Raw genomic sequence first — 19,840 nt, forward strand, 5'->3', positions numbered from 1 at the left:
AGTTCCCAGGAAGCGGAAAGTGGAGCCACAGAGGGTGATGGGGGCAGGTGGGGCTGGGTTCTTCCTGAAGTCCACAACCATCTCCACTGTCTTTAGAGCGTTGAGCTCTAGATTGTTTTGGTTGCACCACTTCACCAGGTGGTCAGCCTCCCACCTGTAGGCGGACTCGTCTCCATCAGAGATGAGTCCAATGAGGGAGGTGTCGTCTGCAAACTTCAGAAGCTTGACGGACTGGTGACTGGAGGTGCAGCTGTTGGTGTACAGGGAGAAGAGCAGAGGAGAAAGAACGCAGCCCTGGGGCGATCCAGTGCTGATGGTCTGTGAGTCGGAGACGTGTATCCCCAGCTTCACATGCTGCTTCCTGTCAGACAGGAAGTCAGTGATCCACCTATGTATGTTTGCATCTCTTTTTTGTGTGTCTGGTAGTGGTTTTGCGTCACTTTGTAGTCATTTTGCATCTCTTAGTGGGCGTTTTTTGTCTCTCTTTGGGCATTTTGCGTATTCTTTTTTTTTTCGTGCATCTCTCAGTTGTCATTTTGCATCTTTTTGTATTCATTTTGCGTCTCTTAGTCACTTTGCATCTCTTTGTAATTATTTATTTTCTCTTAGCAGTCATTTTGCGTCTCTTTGTAGTCATCTGATATCCTCCATCCTCCAAATGACCAATATTTCTCTGACACAGTTTTAAAAAAACTTTCAGAGAGATAAAAAGTTGAATTGTATTAGAGCCAATGTACCTAATAAAACTGGTAATTCACTGTAAAAGAATGCAAAGTACAATCTGGTCCAGTTTTAGAATTCCATTGCTAGGGAACAGAATCGGTCCAAGTTTTTTCTTTTGTTCATAGCAAAACTGCAAGAGTCAATTACGTTTTTAAGTTTGTGGTCTTTGACTGAGTTGACAGTCATGTATGAAGGATGCAATAGCCAGTATATATATATATATATATATATATATATATATATATATATATATACAGCTGTCCTGTATAAACACAGCAGGCAGCACACACTGTTCCACTTACAATATAGACTGATCACTGAGAGTCTGGCAGACAGCCATCACTTTTCCATTGAAAACTACTCAGCTTGGCTCTCTGTATTAAAAAAAACACTCCCCTGACTTTCTCTGGATATAATAAGCCAATGATGGTAGTCAACCTTTCCTGAGCTAATTAGTGATAAATGATGGGCTGTCTGCAGGGTAATTTTTTAGGTGATTTATGATCCTTGCCATGGCGCTCCTATTATTTTGACATTTTCTTTACTTTCGGGATTTGGATGAGAAGCTCATTAGTGTGTCGTTGAGGCACCATTTGACCTCTCAGAGTCAGCTCTGTGGATGTGTAAACACAGAAATCTTTCATGCATTTCATTCACGCAGCCAGTGATATGCAAGTGAATGCACATCCAACGCATAGACAAATGTGCTTATTTCGTTGTAAGAATGCTTCACTTTATTAGTTTTTTCCACTGTTCCCGACTCCTGTTTCTTCTCTTCAGAGTGATACATGTTTTCGTAGGCTCAGGATTAAAGATTCCTCTTTCTCTTTCCCACTGCTCTGGGAATGACATCCATGACACATAATGATCCTATCTTCTGAGCAGCTGCTGAACAACTGATATTTCGGCTAGTACATATGTCTTGGCCTCTGGTAACTCATCTAATCCTTGATCTTCTCCTGCTCTCGTTACTTTCACTCTCTAGTTTAAAACTATTTATTTTTTATAGCTCTCCATGGTTTTGCTTATACAGTATTCAAACCTTTCAACTCCACGTTCTGCACCAAGACGACTTAGATCTGTGAACCAAAGGCCTTTAAAAGTGACATCGTGACATTTTAAAATATTATAAGGCTGCCTGTAGCCATATAGCCGAATGGATCTATGGATGACAATGTTGGTCGGTCGGTCGGTCGGGCAGTTCACTACTTTTGTGCATACTTAAATAGATTATCAATTATTGGATGATTTCTTATGACATTTTGTACAGACATTCATGGTCCCCAGATGTTAAATCCTAATGACTTTGGTGATCCTTAGACTTTTCCTCTAGTACCACCATGATTTTGGCATGTGCTTTGAGTAAAATGTCTACTGTTTTTCCACGAAATTCGGTTTACTGCGATATATTATTTATTACAGACATTCATGTTCCCCAGAAGATGAATCATAATGACTTTGATCACTTAAGCTTTCATCTATAGCGCCATCATCAGGTCAAAATCTTAATCTGTCCAATAGGCTACGGTACTTTGCTTTTTGAACAAATACCTTCAGAACTAATGCCGTTCAGCCTCAGCTGTACTTTGTGTTTAGTGCTAATTAGCAAAGGTCAGCATGCTAACACACTAAATTAAGATGATAAACATGCACAGGGTTGAAACATTATACCTGCTAAACATCAGCATGTTAGCATTGTCATTGTGAGCTTTAATAGTGTGCTCCATTTACCTCGGAATTTGGAAGCCGGAGAAGAGAATGACATCACACCCGAGTTGAATGCGTTCCATTTACAAGTTGGATTTGTCATTGTGGGGATAGCTCTAGCCAGGTTAGCCATTGTTAGCAATACCAGTTGACAACAACACATTAGGCTATATTTTGTGCACACAAACAGCGTAACAACATGTCCGCAGATAGAAGTTGGACAGGACTGTGTGTACGCCTGGTTTAGTGGGACACTAATAACACAAGTGCTAATAACTAATAACTGCAAGGTTGTCCGACTTACCATTTCGAATATCCGAGTTGCGGGGGCGTTTGTCCAACTTTGACCTCGGAAATTCTGACCTCCGAGTACAAATGCAACGCACTATAAGTTCACTGTAGCATTGACCCAGATCAAGTTGCAGTGGGTTACGATGATCCAGATCCACCAGCAGAAATGAATTCAAAGCTAAAAAGTGAAAAACTTTTGGCTCTTCCAATGATCTGATAGTTTCCTCTGTTCTTACTGTACACTGTTGTCCCAAATTAGTTGACTTTATTAGAAATTTGCGTGGAAACCCATTGCCTTAAGGCTCTGACACACCAACCCGACGGCCGACCGTCGGCAGAAAAGGCAGTCGGGCTGATCAGTTGGCTCCAGTCTCTCAAAAAAGTGCCTTGGAACACACCGAAGTGTACGTTCTGCGCGTGAGCAAGACGTAATACATCTCCATAACAGCAGACGCCGCTAATCTGTATTGTCGCCCAAAAAATGATAACCGGAAATGACAGAACATCTCTCTAGACCTGGTAAACACAGAGCACGCTGTCGTCAGTCATTGTTTTCATCAGAGAGTGTTGATAGTAGTCAAGAAGGATCGTTGTTGTCATTACTCGCTGAACGGAAGAAAATACGATGGCTAGTAATAAGAAGATACTGGCGTTGTCAGCTCTCGGGCTTCTTCTTGTGGAAGAAGCACTGATTCGCTAGTCAAGGGCTAGCACTCCACCAATCAGATTGGTCATTGAGTCCGACTGCCCACTGGCCGATTCAAGTCAAATCGGCCAAAATGGATGCCGACGGCTCCTCCGACTGACGACGGCACGGAACACACCGAACAGACTCGAGTCACCGACCTCGCCAGACTGTTCGACGGCCGATAATCGGGTTGGTGTGTCAGAGCCTTAAAACCATGTAAGTTTGTACACAAGGTGAAACTTAACAGGTCAAGTTGTATTAACACAGAGCGGAAAGTTGATAAAGTTGACAAATGAAGTTTACATTAGTAGTCATTACCAAAAATCATTAGTAAACATAAATAATTTTTTTCTGGAATCATGTTGTCTAAAATAAGCATGTTAAATTAAAGCTTTAGTGCGCAACTTTTTTATATTAATGAACGTCCGTTACATTCAAGCCATTGCCAAATGAGTTGATACAAAGCTTATTAAGACTATCAGCTCCATAAACCTCTCTCAGTATTTCTCAGTATGGCTATGTTTAGAAACTGGGGTCGCCCGGGGACTTTCGCGCGCAGAAACTCGAGTAATGCATTTTACGTCACATCTGAGAAAGGACAATAGCAGTGTTCAGCTTTGAAGACAAAGGGGACATAAAAATGACAAGATAATGACGTCTTCTGAAGAGTCCATCATGTTTTTTTAATCCTCCGTGTCCTCCTCATGGATGTATTAAGAGAGGAGGGGTGGTGCGCGATCACGAAAGGCTTGATCATGTGGATGCGACGACTTGGAATTCCTCATGGGGGCGACAGAAACTACTCACGATTAGCTTTAAACATGCAAAGAAACATAAAAATATAAAACATTAGGCTACTTATAACTACTAATGAAGTAACTGGCCTATATAAATATAGTTTTTTCTTTGCAACAGTATCATTTTAAGAACAATGTATTCAATGCATTTGTTCCAGAAAATAGATAAAAAACACTGAAAACTTTAAGCGAATTGTGCTGTGTGGAATGTTTCCCTCATGAGTAAGAGTTGTTGATTTCCAGACTAGGTTCATGTTAGAGAATATTGTCACTGCCCAGAGGCCATCAGTCCCCACCCTCCCCACCCGGGTCTCCGTCATTGTACAACAATAAATGTAGATAAACATGAACACTAAATCAACCATACAAAACTAGAACCTAGGTAACATACCCAAAACATTAACAGAACATTATTAAAACACACTTTAAATAGGACAGAAACCGTTCAGAACGTATTTGTTTTTTTTCCCATGAGCCTTTGCATCGCTTCAGCGCAGAACAGTTCAAATGACCCCGCCCCTCCCACACAGAAACTTAAAATCCTTAGTTATCTCTGCTTAATGTGATCTGTGCACTTCCTACTTAAGCTGATTATTATAAACAACTGATTGTGATTTAGTAATGAATATGGTTTTTAACAAAACATGAAAGAATGAGTAGTGACCACTAAAAAGTTTAATTACAACTAAATCTGGGTTTACAGTGTAGGCACAGCTATGTTGGGCGTCCTCATCCTTGTGTCCCTGCCCTCGCTGGTGGCCCTGGTGCCTCCTCCAGTCCCCTGCAGGCACTGCTGTGATCACCTGGAGCCAGAAGAGGGCAGCGGAGCCCAGCCTCCCGCAGGAGGGTTCAGCCATGTGCCAGAGGTCCGCACCTACATCAACATGACCATCCTCAAAGGTACTACACCTATGTCATACCACTTGCAGACCCTCAAATACTATACATGTTCATGATAACTCTATAAGTATTATAAACACCAATACAATAGGGCAATGCAATAGTGCAAATGGTGCTAGAATAAATTAAGAATTATTAATATAACAGGTTCACATATGCTGATTGCAGATATTCTATGCTCTGTCTCACATAGACTATCTTGAATTGAACTTAACCAGGGAAAGAAATGTAGCTTTTGACAGTGGTATGACTAATATCCCTCTGTGCAGGTGACAAAGGAGAACGTGGCGACAGAGGAACACCGGGTAAAGCCGGACAAGAAGGCCCTCCAGGCTCCAGAGGTCCCGTGGGCTCAAAAGGCACTAAGGGCCAGGCAGGTCTCCCAGGAGACCCCTGCAAAGTCCACTACTCCGCCTTCTCTGTCGGCCGCCGCAAATCCCTCCACAGCCTGGAGTCCTACCAGGCGCTTGTGTTTGACACAGTCTTCGTCAACCTTGACGACCACTTTAACATGTTCCATGGGAAGTTCCTCTGCCAAGTCCCAGGGATCTACTTCTTCAACGTCAACATCCACACGTGGAACTTCAAAGAGACTTATCTACACATCATGCACAACGACACCGAGCAGGCCATCGTGTACGCCCAGCCCAGCGACCGCTCCATCATGCAGAGTCAGAGCGTGATGCTGCAGCTGGAGCTGAAAGACGAGGTGTGGGTCCGCCTGTACAAGAGGGAGAGGGAGAACGCAGTTTACAGTGATGATGTAGACGTCTATATCACTTTCAATGGATACCTCATCAAAGGCAGCGTAGAGGGAAACTGAATAAGAGAGGGAAGGCAAGGCCGAGGATGAGACTGTTGAGCTCAGTTCTCTTCTTTCTTTTATATTTAGATTGAAAAAGGAGGTTTCACCGTGGTGCTGGAATTGAAAATGGTTGCCCAGCGAATGAGCAATACCTCTTTGAGAAAATGTGAAGAAATAAACTGAGTACACTCATCACCCTGATAGAAAATTGTCAGAATTTTGAAAGCAGATTCATTCTCTTTATATTGCATACATGTCACAACAACATACATGGTGTCATTAAAGGAATAGTCCAACATTTTGGGAAATATGCTAATTTGTTTTCTTATACCGACTAGTAAAACCTAGTGGTATCGATCGTCTCATCTAACTCGCCAATAAGTGTTTCTTAAAATGTCAAACATGACACAACTCCTGTCAATCCTAAATGCATAAAACTGAATGGATTAAATATAATAATAGTATTGTTACAGACTAGGCCCAGAGGGCAATTCAAAAAGACATAATCTGTTTACTTTCAGTGACAGAAAATGCAAATTGAAAGATGTCTGATATTGAATATTCTCACTCTGTAATGAAGAAACTAACCAGTGGTTTGTGTAGGCTAATAGAACATGGTAAAAAAACACTTGGTTTCATTTGCAATGTGGACTGTTATAGAGTGTTGTATATGGTGCTAACACATGGTGCTAACTGAACTTTGGTTGTGTATGGATTTGAGTTTATAAAACTGCAGGAAACATAATGTTCTCGCTCAATAACGTATTGGATTAACTATGATATTTTAATGACTATACTATGATTATGTTTCACTTTTACAGTGTACTTGAGAGTTTGTCAGAAGGTGCTTATTAACCCCCCCTTACCTTTTTATTAGTGTCAAGCATAGCCAAATATAAAGTACAACATAAAGCAGTCATAGGTAATCTGACAAGTAATTATATTAAATAAACTCATGTCAGCTGTGACACAATTACCTGCAATCAATACAGATATTAGCATTGGTACTAACATGACCATAAAAGCCATTATTGATACATATCAGTATAAATACCTGTTCATGATTGTACTAACATGATCATCATTATTGATACTACAAAAGAACAATAATCAGTATAAATATGGCGTTACATTTTCTAACTTACTAAGCTTCTACTCAGTCTGACATGTTTACCGTTTGTTTTTAACCAAAAATGCTATGCATTAACGCAGTTATTCCAATTTTATAATACTCTCAATTGTAGTAATTATACTACTGTGTTTGTACATTGTTGATACTGATATTAAAGTTGTGTTTCAGCCACAAATGTAACCCTCCTGTTGTCCTGTTTTCAAAGTTTCTACATCAGAAATTTGGGTTTCTTTCAACCAAATTGCCCAAAAGTAATACAGATGGAACGCTCTTCACAAGTAAAAGTAAGGATCAGTTCAATACTATCATTGACTTTTGGGTGTTTTAATCACTTTTTGATTTTGACAGTCTGTGATTATCCATAAACATCCCCTGATCTTAACTATCAGTCATAATAATGTATACTTTCTGCATTTTTTTTTTTACTTTAATAGATATAGTTCATAAAGGATACATGTTTATTGACTATAAAATCCAAAAATGAGTTTAAAAATAGTGGTAACAAGTTGGTGTAAGTGTATACTGTTGGTAGATGGAAAAAAAGAGCAGAAAACGTCGAAAAATGCTACAAAAACGTGTTAAAAAAATGTGTTCATTTTGACATGGGAGGACAATACAAGGGTTAACCCTTGCGTTGTCTTCCTGTCGACCTGCAACTTGGGTCAAAATTTAAAATAAAATAAAAAATGTCAACATTTAGCCTAGGTCGTCTTTTTCAACACTTTTTCCGACGTTTTTTTTTTTTTTTTTTGCTTTCTGCATTTTTGACGTTTTTGTTGTATTTTCCCACGTTTTTGAAGCTTTAAAAAGAAATTCCCTTTTTTCAATGTTATTTTATAATTTTTTATAGGATTTTTTTCAAATGCTATAAAATTTAATAAAACACGCTAATTCAATGAAAGCAGTGAACCGATCATTTATTTTACTTGTGAAGAGTAACGGTTGTAGGGAACCATCCACGTTATTTTTTTATTTTATTTTTATTTGTTTGAAAGAAACCCAAATTTATGATATCGAATTTTTTTAAATGGGTCAAATTTGACCTGAAGACAACAGGAAGGGTTAAACTGTGTTTTAATTTACTATAAGGGAACAAAGTCATTTCTGATAGTTTGGGATACACGTTTGTATCAGTTCACCCTGACTTAAAGCTACAGAAAAATCCCCCAGGCACGCTGGCGGTGTAGGGCAAAAAAACTTGGCCCAACATCTTCAAATACCTGCGAAAAAGTTGGTGGGTGGGAAGCTAGTGAGGGAGCACATCCGTTTGGTCTGTCTGTACTCTATAATCTCCAAAAGGCCTTGGAATGAAGATTTCTTTTGATAAAACATGAACACAGTGACACCTTGAGGATGACAGAGAGTTGCTTAGTAATGAACTGGTTCCCCCTCCCAAACTTTGTGTTGTAGCTTTAGCGTTATGCTACGTTTTCTTTGACCCCCCCCATCAGCTTTTTTTTTGATGACAGTTGTTTGGCAGGTGTCTCACACATGATACACATTATAAACTGTTATGTACACTACCGGTCAAAAGTTTGGTCACTTCTCACTCCATTATAGACAGAAAACCAGCTGATCTGAGTGGGTGGCTGATCTTTAATGCAACATCTACATTGCCCATTATCAGCAACCATTCATCCAATGTTCCAAAGGCTCATTCTGTTTACTAATCTGATATCATTTTAAAAGGCTACCTGAGAAAACATTGGAGAACCCTTTTGTAATTATGTAAGCACATAATGTAATCTGAAAACTGCTGCCCTGGTTAAAAAAACAATGCTACTGATACTGCTACTCAGCTGGTATTCTGTCTATAATGGAGTGGAATGGAAATTTCTAAGTGACCCCAAACTTTTGACTGGTAGTGTATGTGTGTGGTAGGTTGGCATGTGAACCTTTAGGTGTAAAGATCCAGACGTTTCCTTGATTTTGCTAAGATGTCCACATTTCCTGATAACGTTGTTTGTGGGCTGCACTGGTGTCATTTTCTTTTCCTGTTTTCCTGATAAGGGATATTTCTACAAGACTTTCATGTCAGTCCTCACTGCACAAAGAGACTATTCTGCTCAATGGTGTTGAGACAATAACATAATTCATTATATGAGGGACATCTTTGTGCAAATATCATCTAATATGAACTGAATGGTGTAATAAATAATACTGAGTTAGAATGGATACTTCACAAAGACAGACTAATACATTTTCCATTATGCCGCACAGCCTTTATTTTTCTTGTACAAAGACCAGATGATGCATGACACCATAACACTGATGAAACTGAATGAATACTTTGCATTTTCTGTATCAATGAGAGAAGGAACAAGTTTGTCACACTGCAAAGTCTCTTTTGACTTTATGAAATATGTATACTTTGTTTTGTTTTTTTGTTTTTTTTTTTGTTTACAAAAACATGAATCACAAAAATAGATTTGGGGTTTTTGGTCCGTGACAGCATTTAATATTATGAATTGGCATGAGGTCAAAATGTAGGACACGCAGCACTGAAGCTTCAACAACCCTTTAAGCTGTTCAAAGCATCGAGGCTGTTGCAGAATCAGACCACTGTGGGCGGAAAAAAAATACATCCCACCAGTCAAACTCTAATCTCCATAAAGATTCATTAACACTCCGAAGACTTTTCCATTACAAAAACAGAAAGTACTCATAGGTTTTATTCTGCCAAAAAATAAGCCGTTTTCTTATTCCCTTTAAAAAAGTATTCCATCTTACGGTGTTGTTTGCACTTTTAAAGAAAATACAGCCAAGAGCAACATTTCTGACATAGTTTACATCAGGACAGTAACGTAAGAAAAAAAATATATATATATATATATATATATATACAAAAAGAAAAAAAAAGAATTAACAAAAGAAATATGAAAGAATTAACAAAAGAAATATGAAAGAATTAACAAAAGAAATATGAAAATATGACAATCCAAACACTGGTGAGGTGGGAGTGCATGATGACTAAGTGTGTTTTCAAATTATCATTGTCTTGCTTAGCATAGACCTGCTTTTCTGTGTGTGCATTTAGAGCTACATGTAAAAAAAAAAAAAGTGATGATGGGAAAACCAGCAATAGATGCTAAATATTTCCAGGTGTGAACCGCACCTTTACAAAACAAATAAACCAAAAGGCAGTGAGACAACACGGAGTCAATAGTGTGAACATGTACATCTTGCAGAATAATCGCATAAGAGTAAAAACCACACAGTAATACTGTGTGTTGCACGACACACACAGCAATCCGCTGGTTACAAGCACACTGAAGGAGTCCTCACAGAATCATAATTCATACAAATTCCCATAAAGACAGTTTCCTATTCTTTCCAAAGAATATTCCCACAAGATAAACAAAGGCCCAATGGCGTCATACAGTTCTCTCTGTATGGTGTTCAAAGTAAAAATTGAGTCCTTCTACAAAAATACGTTTTTTGCTGTGTAAACTTTTGCAACCAAAGGCACTATCTTATCTTCCCACTCTTCTCATATAAAACACGCAGCCTGATCCATGCTCAGATCATGGTGTGATTGATCCTGACTCTCACCATGATTACACTCCTTTACTTGGAAACTCTGACATTAATACTGACCATAGCCTCATCTTGCACCAACCCAACTTGTGGAGTGAAGTATCTCCACTGCACGTACTGAAAAACACTCCACGTTGGCTTCACTTAATGTGCTCAGCTCCTTGCTACAAAATACTGCGTCCAATGAAAATGCAAACGTAACTGAAACGTAAACACAAGTGTTCATCATATTTAGAGGGGGGAGGGATAGCAACACTGTTGCAGTCTCCAGGGTTACCCAATGTACAGTAGGTCAGTGTTGCTAACTACAGTCTCTGTGTGTATGAACACAAAAGGTGTTTAAATGCTGATAATAACAGCGTCATGGCAACACAACAAAGCAATAAAAGAAAATGTTCCCTTTGGAAAACAGTTGTGTTTAAATATACACAGAGGCTCACCTGTGTATGTCCAGCTGAGATGCCATTAGAAAATAATGTAGAAAGAAACAGACAAGCTGAGAAAAATCCAGCTGTGCAGTCTAATGTTCACTGGAGCTGCCGTGCTTCTATGTGAAGAGATTATGAGTTATGAGTATCCTTTTATATTAATCTGTGTATGAGGTATAAAAGAATTCCACCTGTTGTGAGCTGTCAGTATGTATCTTTAAACGAAACCTAAAAATCCCTTTCATGCTTGACATAAACATTGCACTTACACAATGCGAAATAAATTACATATAAACAACATGGCACAAAACTAATCTATTAACACCTTGTTTGAACTATTTGTCCACATTTCCCCGTCCACTGCATCTGTGTCGGTGTCACGACCAAAAGGGTTTCTATGACATCACAAAATGGCTCTGTGACATCTCTTCGACATCCTGCTACAAAAGCCTGGGTGATCGTCGCAGCTTGTCACACAACACAACTGTGACCTCGCAAATGACGTGGCGCGGCGTGACATCAACGTTGGGAGTGCTCGACACTCGGCGTGGGGGTTTCGAGTCAAGGACTACACTGGATGTACCACGTGTTAGGGACACATGCTGTGTGCACAATCCATTATCTCAGCGGTCTCACTCTAACTTGTGTGCTTCTTGTTGTCTTTGTGATTACAAACAACAATAACGGATAATGGTTATTAACCGGGCTTCCCCTCGTTAAAGCAGTTTCATGCTTCTTTCGTTCAGCGCGGTGCGGACGGCAATATGACGCAATCGCGGACTGGGCGTCGGTGCGCGGAGGGTCTGATCGCCAAGCCGCACACCTCCAAGATTTTGTAACAATGCGTATGCGGTCGCATAGACTGCGTGGCAATGACTGGCCACAGGAGAGAAGAAGTCGGTTCTTTGAGCCGCTCTGACCGCAATCGGTATGAAAGACCAGACGGTTTGCGGTGACCATGCGCGCCAGCCGCAGCGCCCCGACAGCGCTGAACGCAAAAAGCATGAAACACCTTTAAGTGTGCTTTTCTTGGAGCAGTGAGTCCCTAATAAGGTGCACATTCAGTGTAGGACACCCAAGACTGGAGGACACATCTGTGAAGCCCAGAGCAACGGGAGGTGTCACTGTTGTTGAGTGTAACATTATTTCATTACATAAAAAAAAAAACACGCTGTCTGTGTGTGGCTGGGTCAGTTTTGTAGAAACGCGAGTCACTCATTGAGGATTGAGTCTGGTCTGTCATAGCCGAAGAGCCTGAAGTCAGGTTCATACAGCTTGTAGAGTTCTCTCCGCGCCTCGACGGGCACTGTGCTGAACCAATCGGCCTCCCAGCTGCTGGCTGTGAGGTTCCTGTGGGAGGTGGGGAACTCCACCACATTGTCCACCCGCAGCTGGCGTAGTAGTTGCTCGGCATCATCCTCCGCCGTCTCCAGGTGGCCCACGAAGTCATACTGAATCTGACATGGGTGGCAAAGCCGATACACCTGCCGCCAGTGCTCATTAAAGGGCATCTCCTTCTCTGTCTGAGGGTCCAGGAGGTACTGGATGAAGTTGGAGAAGGAGGGATGGATGCCCACACCAAACGCCTCGTCCACAGAGGCGGGAGGCGTCGGCTGATTGGCATAGCGGCGTAGCATGACCTGGGCAAAGCGGCGATAGAAGTCCTCATTGCGCAGCTCAAATTTATTCCGGTAGGCCGAGATGAGGCGCACAAATGGGTCCCGCACAAAAATAAACTTGGTGTACTTCTTCAGCTTCACCTTCAAAAATGAATGAAAATCACATTATCATCACACCTATAATGGACAATTAATTGAGATGGTGGAGGGAATTGAAAATAATAATTAGCAACTAATAGCATACTTAGGGGATGACAGGGGACTCTTTAGCTTAGAGAAACAATAGTTCACTGTGTGGTGAGCGACCTTTTGTGAATATTTTATTTTGTGGCCAGAAGCACATAGTGGCAAAGACTGGGTTTCACTTGTTTAGTGGCCTCTGCATTATTAAATGACCTCTGCAGTTCCACCCAAACACTAAAAGAATTAAACTGATAGCTAGCAGATGTAATAATATAATGTAAAGTGTTTGAACAGACCTTCATGAGGTGCTTTGCAAACTTTCCGTAACGTTTCCAGAACTTGTTGAAGGTAAAGTGCATGCTGTTGTTGTGGACCAGGTCCCTGGGGATGGCCAGCGGGTCTCTCTGGGGAACACCGTCCCGCAGCAGGCTTTCACTCAGAACTATCATGATGCGCTTCCAGTTACTACACGCTACCTAAGAGGGGGAGCACACGTAAAAGTCTAAAGTCAATGTTCAGTTATTACAGGGAAATGGGTGGAAACTGGAAGAAATTGGTGGAATTGTTTAGCATTAAAACAATAACCCAGTGTTCCAGCTCGCATTTACCATTTATGGAAAAGAGCACAAATCTCCCCATTAACTTAAAGTTTTTGATCATTTAGAAAGAAAATAACATTTTTCCGTGAGGGATTTAACCATGTTAAAGTTCTGCCGGACATGCAAAGGAGTAAAAGATGGAGGTGTTTGCGTACCTTGGGAACATAGCAGTAGATGATGCCATGCCTGTCGTCCACTATAAGGTGATCCAGCTCCTTGTTGGGAATGTCGTCAAACGAACGGTTTTTGCCAGGAAACACCACGCTGTCATTAGCGCACATCTCCTGAAGTAACCTCCGCCTCTGCTCCTGGTTGTACCATTTGGTAAAGCGCAGACAATATGTAACGTATTATCGATGAGCAAATGTTCATCATGGCACAAGTAAAGGAGACATTCGGGAATTCACTTTCATGTAGATATAAATGAATTGGTATTGTCTGGTCCGATTGGTAGCGAAACACAAATATTGTATAGGCACTAATATAGAAAAACAATATAGAAAGAAAGACACCCACCCCTGTATATACATACAATACATACAACATAAGAATGCTGTAATCCAATTTTGGTTTGCCGAGTTCAGTTCAGTTTCAAATTATTGCAAGTTTATTATATATCCATCAATACTGCATAGTTTTTAAACATACCACATCACAAATGATTTTGGTCTTGATTAGCTCCTTTTAATAAATGTTAGATTCGCATTATTTGTATAAAAGGAGCTTCTGCGATCAACCAATCAGGGTCCAAAACTCTTTGATTGTTCTGAATGTGAGCACTGACCTCCCAAAGGTCTTTTCATGGCCGACATTTTGACTTATGCAGCATGAAAAGCAAAAGTGACAATAACGATGGCTGTTCGACTTAAGTATGCCAGTGAGTCAGCGTGCAACTCGCTCACAGGCATACATAATATTTATACCTTCATGTATTTCAATAGACCCAACCCACCATAACATTTAAACGTTTAATCCTACCACTACTATTAAAGACAATGATAATAATCATAATAATTTCAGACATCAACCTGTCTCTCACGGAGCTCGGCTGCCACAGGAGTCAGGTGAATCTTCCACTCCCGCCGTGGAATATACCGTTCCTCTGCTTTCTCCGATTGGTTACTTGTGTCAGCGGGGACGGGGTCCGTGGGCTCACCAGTTCCCGGCTCTAAGAACTGGTTAACAAAGGCATCGATGTCGGACAGGAAGGACGGGGTCCGGGAGGTTTGAGGCTGCTGATGAGGAGGAGGGGGGTGTGGGATTTTGGGGCCCGGTGACACAGGAGTGTGCAAATACAGATGAGAGGCTCCGACGTCGTCCCAGTAGATGATGATCAGAAGGATCATAAAGGCCGAGCCCAGGACGACAAAAATGCGGAACATCCTGGACGTTCCCATAGCGACTGTTGCTTCTACACCATCACCATGGCAGCAGATTGAAATAGTTACCTGCCTGGTTCTTTTTATGTGATGACCGGGGCAACAGATTGGAGTCACAGGGTTCTTGCTACAGGGTCACCACGGCAACAGAGTCAAGGTCCAGAAACTCTTTCTCACCATGGCGATAGATACATAGATGGCAGCTACAGCAGAGTCTGTGGTGGGCTTATAATGATGCTGCTGCACTGCTGAATAAACTCTCACCTGTGCTCCATGCCTGCAGCACCCTGCACACACACACACACACACACACACAGAAAATAATCTTCTGGCTAGAATATCGGAACCAAAAACATTTTAAAACAGACAGTGTTTTCCCTAGGTTTAAGTATACGTATTTAGGGGGGTTTAGGGGTCATCTCTCAAGAGAATGTTACATTTCTCAATAATAATAAAAAGTGATTTCACATGATTGTGGACCATTATTATTACCATATCTGTGTCTAAAACATTGGAAAAGCTAGAGCAGAAAATGAATATATAACACTCAAAAAGCTTAAAGACAAAGCTTGCTAAAAAAGTCCACTTGGACCAGCATTTTGGTACTGACCAAAACGGCTGAGATGCTGAGCCTAAAGGCCGTTTTATGGTTCTGCGGAGGCTCCACGCAGAGCGTTCGCCGTAGCCTACGTAAGTGGCCTGATGTTTATACTTGTGCGCTGGTGTGTGCGTCGAGCCGGCATGTGTGTGTGTGTGTGTGTGGGGAGTGTGTGGTAGAGCGAGGGAGAAGTGAGAGAGTGACAGCGATTAGCTTCGGAGCGAGTACCGACTCTAGAGTCATATGGCGCTTTTCCATTACATGGTACCTGCTCTACTCGCCTCGACTCTACTCGCCTTTTTTGGTTTTCCATTACGAAAAAAAGTCCCTGGTACCTGCTAACAGGTACTTTTTTTAGTACCACCTCAGTCGAGGTTCCAAGCGAGCTGAGGCGATACCAAAAGGTGACGTGAAAGCGACAGGGGGGGGGGGGGGTCCTGAACAGAACAAACCCGCCATTTTTAAATAGCTCAGCCAGCTGTGTGTTTTTTTTTTTTGCTGCCTCCACCTTCATTTGAAACTAAATGTGTCTTCTGGCTGTGGCAACAACAACACACCTTCCACGTTCTGTGTGTGTGTCGCGTTAGGTCACGGCAGTTTCCTGCGGCGCCGCTTGTTTTACAGTTCTGCGGAGGCTCCAGGCAGAGCTTTCGCCGTAGCCTACGTACACACACACGTGCCGGCTCGACGCACACACCAGCGCACAAGTATAAACATCAGGCCACTACATAGGCTACGGCGAAAGCTCTGCGTGGAGCCTCCACAGAACTGTAAAACAAGCTCAAGTGGCCTGATGTTTATACTTGTGCGCTGGTTTGTGCGTCGAGCCGGCATATAAGACGACCAGCCACGCTGAGGCGGTACTAAAATCTGCAATGGAAAACGGACGCAGTGTGTCGAGTCGAGTCGAGGCGATTGGAGTCGAGGCGAGTCAAGCAGGTACCATGTAATGGAAAAACGCCAATAGTGAGAGAAACAAAGTGTCTCCTCTGTGCTTTCTGACCACGGTGGGAAATCTGTAGCAGGAAAAGTTAACCCTCTCCTTGATTTCATGTTGTTTATGGAGAAGGAGAACCAGGAAATGAGTCGGGGGGGAAATGCAACGCTACCAAGGCACGGCCGAGCGACATGCGTCGCGTCCATCGTGTAGTTACATTTTACGAGAGGTGCACGTCAGGCTACGGCGTAGGGTCCGGCGTAGACGCAGAGGGGTCTGCGGGGGTACGCCGTCGATTCTACGCAGAAGCATAAAAAGGCCTTAAGCCTTATAATGGCAGTGAAAACCCTGCATTATTTCATCTAAACTGGAAAAGCACATTTCAACAAGAAGAATCACTGGCACACAGATAAGCTCACAAAAATGCAGGGAATCTAGCAGCGAGAGAGAACAAAGACACTTTAATGACAAACCATGTAAAGTATAATAATAGACGGCTGTGCTGTGGACCAACACTTCGGAGATATTGAACTGAATTTATTGCCTTTTTAAATTCCTCCTATTCATGCATCTAGGTAGAGTTTCACACTCTTTTTCACAAGAGATTATCAAAAATACAAGCAAATGAAAAGCTTTTATGTGAGTGAGGTATGCTTGCTCTTCTGTTGAAAACTAGAGCAATGTGAGTACGTCTGACAGTTTCCTGGCTTCACATTTTTGAACTGAATTTCAACTTCACCTCTCTAAGATGACTGAACTCCCACTCCCCGGCAGTAAAATCACAAGTGGTTGTCAAATGAGTGCATGCCAGGGGGCTCTGCTGCATACCATAAAGTAATAACTTTTGCACTGCACAAGTATCCCGCTGTACTTATACCAGGCTTCCTATGGATTATGGTATACCATCGGCATATTTTAATACTAAGCACTACGGAAGTAATACAAGCCAAGTTAGCAACCTTTGAAAGAGGGCCAATTTTCACACCTAACCAAGATACAAAAATACACTGAAGCTTACTGTGCTCATGCAAGGCACAAAACAGCCTATTACTTTATGGAGAGCTGCAGAAAGATGGCCTGTGTCTGTTTTACCTGTGGCGTATCTCAATCTTAATTCATGTTTCCTAATTCCACTTTATCTACAGTCTATCTTCTGTTTCCTGTGCCGTTTAAAAGTCGCAGGGCGTCGCTTTTCCATTCCGACACTCTTCTAAATTTGGAGCTCTCGTGTAACAGTCCTCATTTATTTCCTCTTCCCTGAAGCTGAGAGGAGACCATTGACATGGAAAATCATAATTCCCCTCTCTAGAGGCTGCAGACTACACTCCTCTTTCTCTATGCACACCAACAAATTAACTGCTGTCCCATAATGTACATTAAATCAGGCATATCAGGAGCAGAAAATATTCAAATGTTTTGCCAGTGGTGGAAAGTGAATTTACTTAAATAAAATAACAAAAGAAAGTACTCTACATAGGTACTTTATTTGAGTATTTCTACTTTATACAACACATACTCGTACCTAATAGCAGTAGACTAAAGGTCCGTAAAACTCGGTTCATTTCAAAAAGTGACCGTTTAATTATGGTTTCATAACCCCGGTCTCCTAAGTGAACGTCCTGTATTTGTTTGACCCATCCACCACCACAACCTGCCTCTTCAAGTCAAATGTCTTGCTCTTATACTTTGTCACCTCTCATCGTTGTTTGCTCTTGCGAATCAGCCACAGGAGGTGGCCGCCTAACAATAAACGTAATAATGGGGCATCATGAGCTGCTTAGAGACCATCGATCTACATGGTTGTTTTCTGGGTGAGGACGGTTTGAATGTATACTTCAACTCCACTACAATTCAGAGGAAAAATTGCTGAGCTGCAACTAAAGATTGTTCTGATTATACACTGATTATAACACATAGCCAGACAAATGCCTGTTGCAAGGTGACATCTTCAGATGTGTTCTTTTGTCCAACCAACAGTCCAAAGCCCAAAGATATTAAGATTACATAAAACTGCGAAAAGCAGAAAATACTCACAATGAAAAGTGACTTAAACAATTAATATATCATGAAGATACTTACCAATTTATTTTTCACTAATCGATTCGTTTCAGCACTAAAATATATCTTATTTTTTTACTCCACTAGGCTATATTTATCTGACAGCTATAGTGACTACTTAATTTACGAATTAAGATTTTATGTACAAGACATTAGGACTATAAGTGTGATGTATTGTTATTAAGTATCCAACGACCAGTAAAATGCTTTTACTTTTATTATGCTATTTATACTTTTACTTAAGAGCAATTGAAATGCAGGATTTTCGCTTGTGATGGAGTTTTTTTGACAGTGTGGTTTTGTTGTCACTGTCTACTGTAGCTGTGGACGGTAGGCTGAAGCATTAAATCAATATCTGGGGATATAGAAGAGAAACAACCCCTTTACACGCGCCTTTCTGTGTTGACATGAATATTTTTGGATGCACACTCGCATCACGTCAACAAGTCTCAGGCTACATCTAGGCTATTAATTGTCACATTGGCTATCAGTGGTTGCCTCACTACTCGTCCACGTTTGTTATGTTCGCCACAACGTCAACGCATGTGTCCATACAAACCAACAGATAAAGCCCAAAAAAGCAGCCGAGCAGCCTGTGCTCACCCGAGGATAGATAAATCACACCGTCCTGGCCGCAGCAGCCGCCAGCGGATGCCAGACCCGGACACAATGTAGCCTTTGACGGGAGAGCAGCGCCGCGGGAACGGGCTGTTCCTCACACCGGGAAGCTTTCGGCATGTGGTTCATTAAAGCGTCGCGTGTAGTCTTTAAGTGAAATTTACGTGGAGACCATGCAGAGTAGCAAAAGAAAACAACGAGCTTCCTTCCGTACAGCCTGTGGTTTTATCAATATACGCTGTCAGTGTGCCTACAGCGCATAGACTGTAATATACAGCGGTGTCAAAGTAGTCCACAGCATTGGAGCAAAGGTACATGCAAAAAACACGTTGTTGCTACTGAGAGGTGAAATGTTACGTTACTTTACAGAATCCTTGTTAATAATAAGAAAGACGAGTAGAAAAAAACACACCTTCTCACCTCTTTTGTGCCCGCGAGCTCCCAGCGCCGCGTCAGCCTGCCTGTGATGCGAGTCCCCTTTTTTCTTGGAGATGGAGCGGGAGCACGTAAAGCACCGCGAGAGTTTGTAGTTGAGGTTTCTGCAGAGTGAGCTCATGAGGGGAAAAATTCACTTTTCTGGGTCAGCTCCAGCATAACATGTCTCTACTCAGTGATGATTTATGTAGACAGTCTCCCCCTCCTCCCTCCCACCCTCTCTGATCCCTCCCACAGAAGCTGTGTGCTGAATATAATCTGCTGTACCTGCAAAAACAAATGTGATCTTCACTCAAAAAATCAGACCAAAAGAATGATAATAAGGAAATGTTGCTGTGGGGATCTGTCTCTATTTCTGTTGCATCAGGCTGATGCGGTTAAAATCGTGTTATTTGTGAACTCTTTT

At 41.6% G+C, this 19,840-nt stretch overlaps 2 protein-coding genes across 4 annotated transcripts in view; one reads left to right on the plus strand and one right to left on the minus strand.

Annotated features, from left to right (window-relative positions):
- The window catches only part of c1qtnf6a (C1q and TNF related 6a), a 10,739-nt gene extending 3,521 nt beyond the window's left edge, over positions 1 to 7,218 (plus strand). For both annotated transcript variants that reach the window (XM_078270177.1, XM_078270176.1), the window contains exons 2-3: positions 4,910 to 5,106; positions 5,376 to 7,218. In XM_078270177.1, coding sequence (XP_078126303.1) covers positions 4,923 to 5,106; positions 5,376 to 5,929 — 738 coding nt within the window. In that variant the 5' untranslated portion in view covers positions 4,910 to 4,922 and the 3' untranslated portion in view covers positions 5,930 to 7,218. The remainder of the gene's footprint in view (positions 1 to 4,909; positions 5,107 to 5,375) is intronic.
- A 2,031-nt stretch (positions 7,219 to 9,249) lies between these two features.
- LOC144530170 (carbohydrate sulfotransferase 12-like) lies at positions 9,250 to 19,616 on the minus strand. Of its 2 annotated transcripts, none has more exons than XM_078269640.1 (5): positions 19,420 to 19,616; positions 14,438 to 15,075; positions 13,565 to 13,717; positions 13,107 to 13,286; positions 9,250 to 12,768 (listed from the first exon to the last, which is right to left on the minus strand). In XM_078269640.1, the coding sequence occupies exons 2-5, from the start codon at positions 14,804 to 14,806 to the stop codon at positions 12,220 to 12,222; spliced, it is 1,251 nt and encodes a 416-aa protein (XP_078125766.1). In that variant the 5' UTR covers positions 14,807 to 15,075; positions 19,420 to 19,616; the 3' UTR covers positions 9,250 to 12,219. The 2 variants fall into 2 exon arrangements, with proteins under 2 accessions (XP_078125766.1, XP_078125767.1); XM_078269641.1 differs by having other exon boundaries at positions 19,412 to 19,616.
- Positions 19,617 to 19,840: the final 224 nt, after the last annotated feature.

The sequence above is a fragment of the Sander vitreus genome, chromosome 15, assembly GCF_031162955.1.
Source record: "Sander vitreus isolate 19-12246 chromosome 15, sanVit1, whole genome shotgun sequence".
Lineage (NCBI taxonomy): Eukaryota > Metazoa > Chordata > Actinopteri > Perciformes > Percidae > Sander > Sander vitreus.